This window comes from Bombus affinis, chromosome 2 (genome assembly GCF_024516045.1).
Source record: "Bombus affinis isolate iyBomAffi1 chromosome 2, iyBomAffi1.2, whole genome shotgun sequence".
In the NCBI taxonomy this organism is placed as follows: Eukaryota; Metazoa; Arthropoda; class Insecta; order Hymenoptera; family Apidae; genus Bombus; species Bombus affinis.
Genome location: NC_066345.1, coordinates 16131508 through 16144539, shown reverse-complemented (window position 1 = coordinate 16144539; position 13032 = coordinate 16131508). Strand labels below are relative to the sequence as shown.

Below are 13032 nucleotides of genomic sequence, written 5' to 3'. Positions count from 1 at the left end.
ATTATACAAAGTATGTAAATAAACAAATGATTTGAATATTAAGAATAAATTTATATTGCCTTTATATTTATAAAATTATTATTAAGGAGGATCCAAAAACATAGGTGAGATAATTATTTACAAACATAAAATAATGATTTAGTTACTACTTTACCTTTCTATCTACATTTATAAATGTAGGCACATTATTCATAATAAAAGAATCACAAATGCTTAATACATATACTATATGTAAGATAACAAGAATGTCAAATTTTGTGAAGTCATTTAAAGATGGACAATAGAAAGAAAATAATTAAATTTAATAGATAAATAAATTAAAATATGTGGTAAATGAAACAAAAATTTGGAAAATGATTTTAATTTGGAAAAAGATAAATATTACCAATAGTTTAACGTTTATTAATTTGATATAAAATTCTTTGTAATACTCGTATTAAGGCTAACAGCCACAATTATGTTTATCCTTATATTTAATTTTATAATATTCACATTTTATATTTAACGTAAAAAATATTTTCTTTTATATATTTAAGTCATTTACTAAGAATATATTTTTAGGGCCCCCTTAAAATTTATAAATTATTCAATTTGTGTACAACTAAAAATAACATAATAAAATAGAATTTTTCCGCTGCAAAGTAAGATAACTAATTGTAAATTTTTTACAAAAGCAATCAAAATACGAACAATAAGTATATAAGTTATTTAAGAACAACAAATTGGTGTAATTAATTAATATCATTAATTGAATATTTTATTTACTAATATCACTACTCGCGAACGTTTTTTATTACCTTAAAACTACATGTGCAATCTTTTGCATTAAATATGTCTCGCGTTTGTTTATTGTTATTATCTGAATATAAAATTTAATTTCCGACTTTAATTTTCAATTGCTATACATTTCGTAAATATTATCAGAAAAATAAAAAAAATGAGAAAGAATGGGGATAGAAACATCTATATTAATCGGCGGAGAATCCAAATATCCTGGTTAGGAAATTTATCGTAATTGCGTAAATTGTACAGATAAATCACTATGTCTTTAGATTATATTTAATTACGCGTTATACAAAATTATAAGTATATTATACATTCTACAACTTTGCTCATTGACTGCTTAATATTTCTTTGCAGCGGAAAACTCGTATCTTAAATATTAAAGATACACATACAATTACTATATAATTTAATAATATATACCGTTATTTATACAGCCTAACCTCTAAATAGAGCCTTATAGACAACGTGATTTCCTCTTATACTGCTACTTCAATAGAAACTTATCGAAATTCACTTCATACCATGAAATTAAAACTACAATTTGATTTGACTCAATGGATTGTGTATGTCACAAAAGTTCTACACGTTGTAAAAACCGAAAATAATACACTTTATCCCCTTAATAAATGTGCGCAATATTTTCATAAATCTTAGTCTCATTTAATTATTTTAAACATTTATGATTCTCTCTCTCTCTATAATTCAGACAATTCTGTTCATCGTGGATACACATTACAGTATACCAAATAATTTGCGAACATACATTCCAAATACTGTAATCTACGAATGTTGAGACTTTCATAATTTTTTAAATAATTTCCACAAGGATACCAGCCTCTCATGAATTTTTGCTTTGCAGCTAAAATAGCACGTGATGCATTTATGGTCCCCTGTTTTTATCACTAAAGGATTCGAGAAGAATAATATTCATGGTTACTGTAGAGTGTATCAATACACTATTAATGGGGAATTAAAGGCTACAAAACACATAGTATATTAATATTAAATTACTTTTGATCCAATGCGCAAGTATTGGAGTAAATTGTGCAGACATTATGGAGTCAAATTTACAAAATTTTTAATTTTCTCACATCAGGTATTTTTCTTTCCTTTTTAGTATATGTATTCATACACTTTATTTCATTTTCTTCTATTGTGTAGCAGTATCTGAAATGCTTTGTCGCCACGTAGCATGGAAAGGAATCTTCAAGATTTTAACCCTCGTTTTAGGCAAGGCGGTTAATAAAAGTTTTTGGAGTTGTGGTAATGGTAATATATCCACTTGAGGATTTGTTTCATTTGGTTCCTGTTTGTCATCACCTGAAAAATAAAAGAAAATATACAGAATTAATTCTAAAACACATTCACATTTTTTATATATAATATAAATGGGGATACACAAATTTTAAAGGTACATACAAGTACCTTTTTGATTGTCATTTTCATCTTCAACATCCTCAATTAACTTTAGACAGGGTACCGGTTTTAGTACTGGTATCGCATCGCCAGTGATCTGTTTACTTATTATTAGATTACATTGATCAATAAATAATTCTGTAACCCTAAGTAACTCAAGTGTAACGCCCCATACGAAATGCGTCAAATTATTTGATAGTTCAGTAACACCTCCAAGCACCATATTGTTAGACGTTGCTGATTGAGATATGTACGTTGGAATAATTAACAGCCTTTTAATATTCTTGCAGTTTGCGAGACATTTGTCAAAGCCATTTTTGACATCAAAATTGACCAGTTCCATTTGGCTTAAGTTTTGTAACTTAGATACACCTTCCAAAATGTCAAATGTACAACATGAACCTTGACCCTTTTCCAACCTAAGACGTTCTAATTTTTGTAACTTTATTAAAACTGTAGTACCAAATTTATCTGGAAAATCTGAGCATTCACCCAACTCTAGAGTTTCCAAATTAACTAATGCTTGTATTATATTGATTCCCTTCTTTCCAAGTTCCTTAACTGATGTCAAGCTCTGTGAAGTATAAATTTGGTTTAAATATTGAAAATATAATTAGAAGAAAGAAGAGTATAAAATTAAAGCAAAACATAGACAAAACCAATTGTACTTACCAACTGTGTTAGTTGCGTTAGTTCTTGTAGAGGTGTGAGATCTTCTTTTAAAGACATACCACTGATTGCTTTAAGCCTTAATTCTTGGCAACGTTTAAGATTTCCAACTGACTCTAAATTTAAGGAGTCACACTTTATCGACATTGCACTCAATACTTCTAACTGAGGGCAACTTCTAATAACTTCCTCAACAACCATCACAGGACATTTACATAATTCTAGTTTGACAAGGCTAGTTACACGTGGTATTACTACTAAAAACTTCTCCCAAATGCTGTCAGATTCACCTGCTACAAGCATTTTTCGAAGATCTAAATGTTGAGTACCATGCCTCTGTAATGTATCTGCTAAGCCATCCCAATCTGTTACTTGACTATTTTTCATTCGTACTGTTTTCCACAGAGAAGGATGCGCAGCCAAATCTCGCCACATTTTACACACTCTTGCAGCCCGAAGTAATTCTTGTACCTTAAGGTATTGAAATATGCGCAGCAATGCATGATAACCAGCACACACTGAATCCATAAAATGCTGCTGTTGTTCTTTGTCCTGTCGATTTTGTTTTCTTCTGAAAGTATTAAAATAAAAATATTTTTAGGTGATTTCTTTTAAAACAACTGGCCTATATAATAAGGGTATCGTTTCTTATATGTATGATGTTGGTTATAATTAAGAAAAAAAGAAACTAATTTTACACTATTGATGAAATCTTTTATTTAATAAAAGAATATTATGATTTTTAAAGAGGCTTTTGAAGGACCAATGATATGCAATAATAATAATCGATAATTTTATACTAGCTATGTTAAATGGAAAATAATTAAATGTAAATAAAAGCCTCTGAAAAAACTTTCAAAGGTCGAAAATTTATCGTTCTAAAATTGAATGGAGGTACAGTAACAAAAAAACAAACATAAATAGGAGGTGGAAATCATGAGGAACAAGGATTTTCGGACGTTTTTGGGAAAACGCACTAAGAGTTTTTTTGTGTTTCAGCTCGCACATGTCTTTATATCTGTAAATATAAAAAGTAAAAATGAATTAGATTTTTTCCACTGAAGCACTTATCAGTAGCTGTATTTGTAATTGTAGCATGAATGTAAATGATGTATTGTCCAATTTGCTGCATACATTTTTAGAAAAGGCTTTCAATTAAAATACATACTTTTACTTTGATACTACAATTACATAATACCTGCAAGAACCAACGATATGTGATTGTTTTGTTCACTTTTCACATGTCTCGAAAATTTGGCCGCATTTCTAAGAAGCTAAGGCAGTGTGCTTCGATCACAAGATAAAATCAAATTCATTTTCCACCTCGAACTTTTATATTTCCAAATATAATAAACATCAGTATATATTGCATTTACAATACTATTTGTATAAATTTTATAGAACACGAAAAAGATATATAGTTACATGCATTATTTTTTTTATAGTTCTATAGAATCATTCTATAGAAATAATTCTACAAAATTTATAAAAGTATTCAAATAAATGAAATACTTTATGTATATACATATACATGATATAAAATCACTGAAAAACACGTATATCTTGTAAATACAATATGTACAAAGCAACTGCCAAAACCTCAAAAGAGAGTTGCCTTAACTTATTTGGAGAAAATATTTAAAAAAAGGAAGTAAAACAAATATATATGTGTGTTTGACAAACAAACACTTACTTGCTGTTTATTTTAACAGTGCCCAAACTACTTGTCACAGAATATTGTGTATCTACTTTAAATAATTCATTATTTGTGTTAGTTGTATTTGAATTCTTTACTATACTCTTCTTTTCAACTGTGTTACAATTTTCTGATTTCTTACTTTCTATTGCAAGATCTATTGTGCCAGATAAGTCATTTTGTGATTTAGTTGCAGTCAATATATCAGTTCTATCATTACTATTGCACGTTTCATTAGTTTTCTCCATTATGGAACTTGGTGGAAGTCCTGTATGTGATGCATCTTTTGACATATCTTTATCAATTGATTTATCAAAAGCATCTTTTTCCACAAATTTTGTTGTTATGGAAGTACGTGCTTTTGTGGACATAGAATTGTCAACAGCGTTTGATATATCTGTAAGTGTACCATCCTGAAGTATAGGAGGTTTATCACCAATTTTATCAGGTTTCACAGTTATAGCTGGCTGAACAGCCATAGCATTATTTTTTGGTACAACAATATATCTCTTCCCCCCCATTAGAGCAATATTTTGGGCTGGTTTTGGTAAAATTCCGTCATGACTTTGTAAAAATTCGTTTTCTGTTTGAGCAAACCAACTGCTTTCTTTGTTATCTGAATTTAAAGGAGAATGTGATGTTGCAGAAGGTGTTTTTGATACTTTAGTAGCGTTCCGCGATTGTGAATCTACATTATCAGATTTGGGTATTCGTTGAAGCTTTGGAGGGCTTAGATTTACTTGATGTTTTGATTTTGTATTTTGTGCACCTAGCATACTGATTGGTATCAGTGGAGGAGGTGTCAAAGATGGATTCGTTTGAGATTGATGAGATTCATTAGTATCCTGTTGACAGTTCTACAACAAAATTAACGCCATTTATTTAACATATCATTACTGTCAACCAACGTGTATTTCAAATTTTTTATTTAATTTATTAAAATATATTTAATAAAAAATAAGCAGAGGATTAAAAATAAAATTTTTAAATAACATATCAAAATATGTATGATATTTAAAAAAGGAATTTCAAAATTGGGAAACAAATTATACTGTTTACATATGATATAATAAAAGAATATTATTACAAAATATTAATATGAAAATTGCTTAATAAGTTAAAATAAATTTACAAAAATATATCTTTCGTTACAAAAAAAAACTTACCTTGCAAACATAATTGTCACTTCCTGCAAACTCTATACCACCAACACACTCAGGATGATATAAACAGAGACACACACGACATTGTAAGCTTGGTATCAACCCCATACTGGTTGAGCATCTTATACTGCATGGTTCTTGAACTTTGGGCCTGTAAGATGTGCGTTGATTGGGGAAAGGGGTTAGGAATAAAACAAGTAATTTAAGTAAGGGATTTAGGATCAAAAGGATAAAGGAGGACATATATGTAGTCATGAAAAAAATAGAAGGAAAAGTTTGAACTATTTCAAAATAAAATTTTGAACTCTGTAATTACATATATTTGCTATACAGCATGCACTTTAATCATCAACATGTGCTCTAATGTATTTTTTAATTTACAATGCAAAATGTAAAACTTTCTCTTTTAACATTTCTTCATTGAAGAAGAACATTTACTACAATTATTAAGGAAAGTTTTAGATAATTAGAATAATTAGAAAATATGAAATTTGGTAATAAAACTAATACATTAATTATTCAATAATAATTACTATAAAATTGCAATGGTGCAATTTTATATAAAATATTGTATATATATCTTTATACATTGTACATTATATATGTAACATATAATAAAATTCTCAAAAACTATTTTCATGAAAAAATTTAAAAGTGCACATGCTGTAAACTTTTCATTGGGCCTTTTTAAAGCATATTAAATATGATTATTATCACGTTTAATTATTAAGCATTTAGGATACCCTTAAATATTGCAAACTAATTACAATTGAACATTATAATAAAATAATTAAAACATCAGGTACTCACGTTAATTGTCTTTTTGGTTTAGGAGGCGGTGGTTTTTCTACAGGTAGCTGACTTCTTCTTGTACTTGTTGTTCTTTGAGGTGGAAGTATCTCCCTTTCTTGAGAAGGTGACTTTATTTCTGCTATGCATATTTGAACAAAAATTTTTGTGAAAATAATAATTTATCCTAAAACTTATACATAGAAACTTCTACTTATATAAGTGATTAATTTCCTCACTGGAATAAATTATTAGACAAAACTAGAACATATAATTTAGAAGTTTCAAAATTTAACATAAATATTAAGCAAAAATATTTCAGATATCAAAGCTAAATAAAGTTATCCTATATATAGTAATTACAAGTGAAATGTGAATTTTTTACTTGATAAAGACATTAATTACACAAAACAATTTCAGTAAAATAATGTAGTAATTACACCTTAACAAAATACAAATAAAAATTTCATATTGATATTAATGCATACTTATGTGTGGGGTTTTCTTTGCAGACACTTTCACCTTAAATCCTGTTGATGCAGCTTTTGGTGATTTGGTAGCAGCTTTTGTAGCCACTGGAGCAGGCACTGATGCAGGTTCTTCTATAACCCTTTTACCAGGTGTACCTCTCTTATACCCTATACTCTTTCTTGGTGGAGTAGCTGATACTCCAGACCCCTATTTTCAAATTACAGTTAACATTTTATACAATTTTAATAAACTCAATGTATATTAAAATACATATAATACAATAAAGCAAGTTATTTACCCTCATTCTTTTTGCATCTCGAATAATCTCTTTTTCCGGATCATCAGGACCAATTGGTTCTTTCAGGAAAGTAAAATTATCAATAGTTAACTCTTTCGTATTAACTGGAAAGAAACATATCATGTTACTGTAATTATTACTTATATTATCATTAGTATACAAAACTATACTTACGAAATTCTGCAACTTCTCTGAAACTTCTAACCTTTTTGCCCTTTGGTGTATAATAATAGATATCAGCCATTCTTTTAAGACTAGAGTCATTACTTGCTCTGAATACCAATTCTCGTCTCCAACCATACTTAAAAGGCTCTTTAAATGCTGGATTTGATATATCACTTGGTACTTTTTGTTTCCCAGTACTTCCTGGACTAGCTCCACGTAATAAACGATAACCTTTAGACTTTATTGATGTTGCAGGACTACTGGTTGCAGATGATGAATTTGTTGACTTATGGGAAGTGTCATCTGTTTTTTGTACTTCTGTTTCTGATTCAACGGTATTTGGCATTCCAAGTGATTCTGTTTCTGATTTATCAGATTCCTTTTCCTTCTTTACTTTATCTATATCTAATACACGTTCACTATCGTGCATTCTGTTATCATCCGAATCTTCATCATCTTTTTTCATATCAAAATTCTTCCTTATACTATATCTAAATCGTTTTGCCAATTGTGCCTCTGCTACTTCAGCTTCAGCTACAATAAATCATGTCAATGCTACCTAATTTTTTCATTATAAACTCTGTGTATTTTAAAGTATCTACATAATTGAAACAACACATCTTAATAAATTAATACATATTTATATCATAATTTTATTTAATGCAAATATGTTAAAAATATAGCATCCTATTAAATACATAGCCTACATTTATACAATTTCATGCCTTATTTAAAAAAGTAAAATGAGGTATTATTAACATAAGTATGTTTGATTAAGATTTCAAATATATGTATTTAAAAATTAATTCAAATGATTACTTCTTAAAGAATATGCATCTACAAAAATAATAATCTGTTCTAAGCATAACATTAATAGCTTACTGCATAAATATTGAATGCCCAGTTTTAGCAATCACAAGAAAATCTGTTTTAAAAATTCAATGGTATTTTATAATTAAATAAATACTTTATGCATTATATTTATCTTTATTAATAGTATTATAAAATTGGTTGTAAATTATGCATTGATCCCTTTCAGAAACATAAAATGACAAAAGTGGATCATGGTTATTGAAACTATCTCTATGTACATAAAATATCATAAACAAAAATTTTATTTTTAACAAATTTATGAAGTAGATATAAATGTAATTTTTACACAGCATAAAGCAACAATCAAGAACTATCTGCTGCATATAAAAAGCCAAATTTTACAAAAAGTGGACATACAATATTTGTGCATTAAGTCATTAGCATAGTTTTTCGCTCTCATGATATGACACTTGCTGGCAAGCACATAGGCTTGCATCTTGAATAGACCATAACAATAATTACCAATACCAATCAATTTCTTCAAGACATGACTTGCTGGCTCCACTTCGTTATCTCCCTGTATATCAAAACCATTGAATTCCATAGACTCCTCTGAGCTAAGATCGTCCGGCTCTGATAGCTTCCGTTTGCGTCCTTTTGTATTTAATGTTGAATCACTTTCAATGGTACTAGTTGAATTTGCCTTGAACTTACGTAGCTTTCTTCTAACATTGATTTCCATACCCTTTTTCGGCGAGTTCCTAATGTCGCCGTTCACGTCCTGCCCATCCATTTTAGAGGTATCCACTTTAACTTGCGTCTCTTGTAGATTCGGAACACTACCAGCTTCTAGGTTAGGATCCTCGCGCGCCCCATCGGCATTCCCGCCATTCACATTAATACCGTCCATTGTATGGCCCCTTTGGGACCAAACACCGATCTTATGTACTTTAACAACCTATGCGTGAAAAACGTTGATTTTCTGTTATTTGTCACTTCATAAAAGACACCATCAAACGTTTTAAAATATAAGCAATTGTACTACAGTCCCCTCGCGTCTGGATACCACAATCCCGCGCTCATCTGTCTGCGAGTGCGCATAACATACGCGCAGACACCACTACGCGCTATTTACACAACCGCCAGGATTTTTCTTGATACGATTTTGAGCAGTTCCTCATTACGCTAGCATATCACACTCATACTCCAAATTGCTACAAGAAACTTTTGCTGCAGCAAAAATTATTTAATTTCCGTAAATACGATTTGAACTGGCTCGAATGAAAAACGACAAAATCCTTGAACAGACACGAAGCGTCCATAAAACACACAACCGGAAATGGCCGAAAAAAATATGCAAAAGGCGCATTTACAATGCGCATAATTTTCAATGCGATATCCTATGAATAATTCTAAATTATTTATAATTGGAATTACTTTGATAACCGAATTATGACATAAAATTTATCTAAGTAACGAATCATTTCGTAGTTTATATAGTTTGGTATTTTACGTATGATGTACATAAGAACGATTCGTGAATTATTTAATATTTATATGTTTGATTTAATATTAATAAATAATACACGAGTACTTTTGTTATCACCTTTATTTGTATATACATATATAACATATATAAAATGTAACATGTTAATAGCCGTTTAGTTTTAGAACATACCGGTGATATGTTAGTTGAACCATGACCAAATTATTTCTTGTGGGGACACACATATATCATACACTACAAATACGGCTTCACACCATACCAAAATAAAGAAGATAGTGAGGATCTGTGGCACAAAGTGAAAACACTTGTAATTCACGGATTTCTAACATTTGTTTCCTTTTTTTCATTGTTAACTAACGAAAATATTGCTCCACAATGTTATCAATTTAAGGAAAATTTACACCTTCCGCTATTATATATACAAGGTAAGCATAGAAGTTGTATTTTTTTATCTTGTGACTGATTAAAAGACGACGTATTCGAAATTTCTTCTACAGCTACCAATTTACTCTTGATAATCAAATCTTCTTAGTAATGAGACGAAGGTTTTATATCTTAATATATATTTCATTAAAATTTGTTATCAGTAAAATAGTAAACAAAAAATATGTATAAGATAAACTTATTAAAAAAAGTAAATATTGTACAATATATTCGAATTAATTTTTAAATAATATATATTTGTTATCATATAGATACTTATCAAATAAATATGAAGTTAATATATAGAAATTAATAGATATAGTATTGTTATTTATATATAATTATGTAATCATAATTAAATAGTATAATAGATTAGATGATTTTATATCTTTAATATTATTTCATAATTTAATAGAATAGTTTAATTAAAATTTATTGCATAACAATTTTTTAATACTGTTACAATTTTCTAAGTTATATTATGTATCATATTTATTATTATTCATTGTTAGAAACAAACATTTCCTTCAAATGGAGCGTGTTTTGAAAGCTGTACCAGCGGATTTAAGAGTAAAAATGGAGGCACTTGTGCATGATTTAACTTTGGCATTAGAAGAAAGCAATAACAGTGCAAATATGAGACGCAGATGGGGTATTAGGAGAAGGGCCCGTTCTACGGGCAATATTCGTAAGTATAAAGCAATAAAAACATAAAAACAAAATTTGTTTTCTATGAAATTATTTGAATAGTTCGTGAGTTAATATGTTATATAAATGTATCTCAAATAAAGATTAAAATGAGTTCAAGCGCCTATATTCTAACCACATTTCTATGAAATCAGTTCCAGTCTACTTCTACAAGGCAGACAGAGGATTGTTATCAAGATTGTGTTTATAGAAACCATATTTCATTGCTCAAAGAAGTTAAATTTTATAAATCTTTGAAAAGTAATTTTTAACACTTGAGAAACAATTAAAGAATTTGGAAAATAATCTTTAAATAATTACTTTTTATTTCAGCATCACTTCATATGAATAAACAATCAGATGACAGTTCATCTTCTATTTGTGATATGCATATTCCAAAAAGTAATACTGTCTCTAAATATCAATCTGATAGTGATGATACTAATCAAACAAAAAGATTTGCACGTTTTTCTAATTCAAATAATGCTAGTAACATTGAAAGTGATTCAGTTAATGAGAATTTTGTACCTAGAGTAAATCCACGACGTAAACGAAAATTTAAAAGAATGGCTATTGACTCTGAGTCTAATCCTTCAACTTCTCAAACTGTTGCAATGTCAGCAACACTTGCAAATAAAAAGAGAATTCTTCGAAGTGATTGTAAAAGTAGATATGGAACAATATGGTAATATATATCATAACATTATATGAAAATATTATACAATAATAAGAGATAACATTCAATATTACAGATTATTAATTAATTCCAAAATATTTTTTTATTGTAGGTGTGGAAAACGTAAGAGGTCTTGTAGAGAACGATCTACAGATTGTGATATGAGATCACTAAAACCAAACAGAAGTACAAAATCAAAAAATCACATCAAAATGCAAACTGAAGATGGGATTGATTGCTCAAGAATATCTAGTTCAAGTATTTCATCTAGTGATTCAGAAACTGGACTTATCACAAATGATGAAGATCGTGAAGGTATTAACTGACTGATATATACAATAGAAACTATAATTAGTTGATTCCTTTATCTTTAGGAGATGATGAACAGTCTGATTGGATTGGTGAATCAAGTTGGTGGGATGACGGAGAAAGTACTAATGAAGATAAAGTTAATACTGATTTATCATTCCAAATGATAATACATGGAAATTTTGAACATACAACACTGGAAACAAGGAAAACATATAGGAAAAGAATTCAAAGAATTCGGGAAGGTCTCAGCGGAAGAGAAATCCGCGCTGGTCGTCGGCATGTTGATAATAAACCTGGATATTCTATTATTACATCGGCCAATGAGAAAGTTTCTAGATTTTTACAAGATCCTACACAAAACGAGCTTAGATTACATCCTATGCGACAGCCTGAGCGAGAAAAACTTCGTCGGCTTGCAAATTTGTATAGTTTAAGTTTAAAAGGAGATTTAGGTTGCCCAATCTTGTATAAAACTCGACATACTACACAAGCTATTTGCGTAGATCAAGTATCATTTAATCGATTTTCTGGTTACAAGAGATTGAGGAGAACTCCTCCAAATTCACCTAATTCAGAATTAATAATGCGTAATCAAGAACACCAAATTTCTAGTACAAGTTTTGATTCACAAATTATAAACCCTATGTCAAATTTAGATTCACTGCAAGCATTACCGCAATTTTCTCATTTCAAATGGGATTCAAATAGTATGGATATTGAAATTCATGGGAAAACAAAATTACATGATTTTGATCATTCAAAATCAAGTTAAACTAAACAATATTATTTGTTAATTTGTTTCTTAAAATAAAGTATTTATGCATATATATATATATATATATGCTTTCATGTATTACTTTTTTAATATGTAAAATTATTAAATATTCAATGTAAATTTGTTATATTGTTCTCAACTGTGATTAGAATTATTTAAATATATACATTTCTTAAATATATTTTCCAGATTGATGACAAATTAATATACATATTTATTAATCTGTCAATCATTTCATATTTAATATTGTTTATAATACATATGTATTTATATTGAAATTTGTTTCTAGTGTTACACATAATATATATCTAACCAATTAAAACATTATTTATTTTACAGACTCTAAGTCTAATTCTTTGATATCTTCTTTCCAATTTTTTAATAAC

The 13032-nt window shown here is 28.8% G+C and overlaps 2 protein-coding genes across 14 annotated transcripts; one reads left to right on the top strand and one right to left on the bottom strand.

The window, feature by feature from the left end:
- Positions 1 to 379: 379 nt before the first annotated feature.
- Positions 380 to 9619, bottom strand: LOC126925790 (uncharacterized). Of its 11 annotated transcripts, none has more exons than XM_050741820.1 (11): positions 8981 to 9619; positions 8789 to 8920; positions 7463 to 7987; positions 7289 to 7392; positions 7008 to 7197; positions 6541 to 6661; positions 5734 to 5881; positions 4565 to 5424; positions 2875 to 3442; positions 2206 to 2776; positions 380 to 2106 (listed from the first exon to the last, which is right to left on the bottom strand). In XM_050741820.1, the coding sequence occupies exons 1-11, from the start codon at positions 9174 to 9176 to the stop codon at positions 1937 to 1939; spliced, it is 3585 nt and encodes a 1194-aa protein (XP_050597777.1). In that variant the 5' UTR covers positions 9177 to 9619; the 3' UTR covers positions 380 to 1936. The 11 variants fall into 11 exon arrangements, with proteins under 11 accessions (XP_050597777.1, XP_050597778.1, XP_050597784.1 ...); XM_050741821.1 differs by having other exon boundaries at positions 9011 to 9619; XM_050741827.1 differs by having other exon boundaries at positions 8795 to 8920; positions 9011 to 9619.
- A 325-nt stretch (positions 9620 to 9944) lies between these two features.
- On the top strand, positions 9945 to 12986 carry LOC126926054 (G patch domain-containing protein 2). Of its 3 annotated transcripts, none has more exons than XM_050742176.1 (5): positions 9945 to 10198; positions 10709 to 10884; positions 11217 to 11568; positions 11672 to 11874; positions 11934 to 12986. In XM_050742176.1, the coding sequence occupies exons 2-5, from the start codon at positions 10728 to 10730 to the stop codon at positions 12641 to 12643; spliced, it is 1422 nt and encodes a 473-aa protein (XP_050598133.1). In that variant the 5' UTR covers positions 9945 to 10198; positions 10709 to 10727; the 3' UTR covers positions 12644 to 12986. The 3 variants fall into 3 exon arrangements, with proteins under 3 accessions (XP_050598133.1, XP_050598135.1, XP_050598134.1); XM_050742178.1 differs by lacking the exon at positions 9945 to 10198 and adding an exon at positions 11039 to 11144 and having other exon boundaries at positions 10737 to 10884; XM_050742177.1 differs by lacking the exon at positions 9945 to 10198 and having other exon boundaries at positions 10744 to 11144.
- Positions 12987 to 13032: the final 46 nt, after the last annotated feature.

Excerpts from the sequence above, each read along its gene's own strand:
- LOC126925790 (XM_050741775.1), bottom strand. The coding sequence starts at position 9,176 with ATGGACGGTATTAATGTGAATGGCGGGAATGCCGATGGGGCGCGCGAG. Across the intron at positions 5,882-6,540 it reads AAACCAAAAAGACAATTAAC|GCCCAAAGTTCAAGAACCAT; the intron begins GTGAGTACCTGA and ends CACATCTTACAG. Across the intron at positions 5,425-5,733 it reads GTGACAATTATGTTTGCAAG|AACTGTCAACAGGATACTAA; the intron begins GTAAGTTTTTTT and ends ATTTTGTTGTAG.
- LOC126926054 (XM_050742176.1), top strand. The coding sequence starts at position 10,728 with ATGGAGCGTGTTTTGAAAGCTGTACCAGCGGATTTAAGAGTAAAAATG. Across the intron at positions 10,885-11,216 it reads CCGTTCTACGGGCAATATTC|CATCACTTCATATGAATAAA; the intron begins GTAAGTATAAAG and ends TTTTTATTTCAG. Across the intron at positions 11,875-11,933 it reads AAATGATGAAGATCGTGAAG|GAGATGATGAACAGTCTGAT; the intron begins GTATTAACTGAC and ends CTTTATCTTTAG.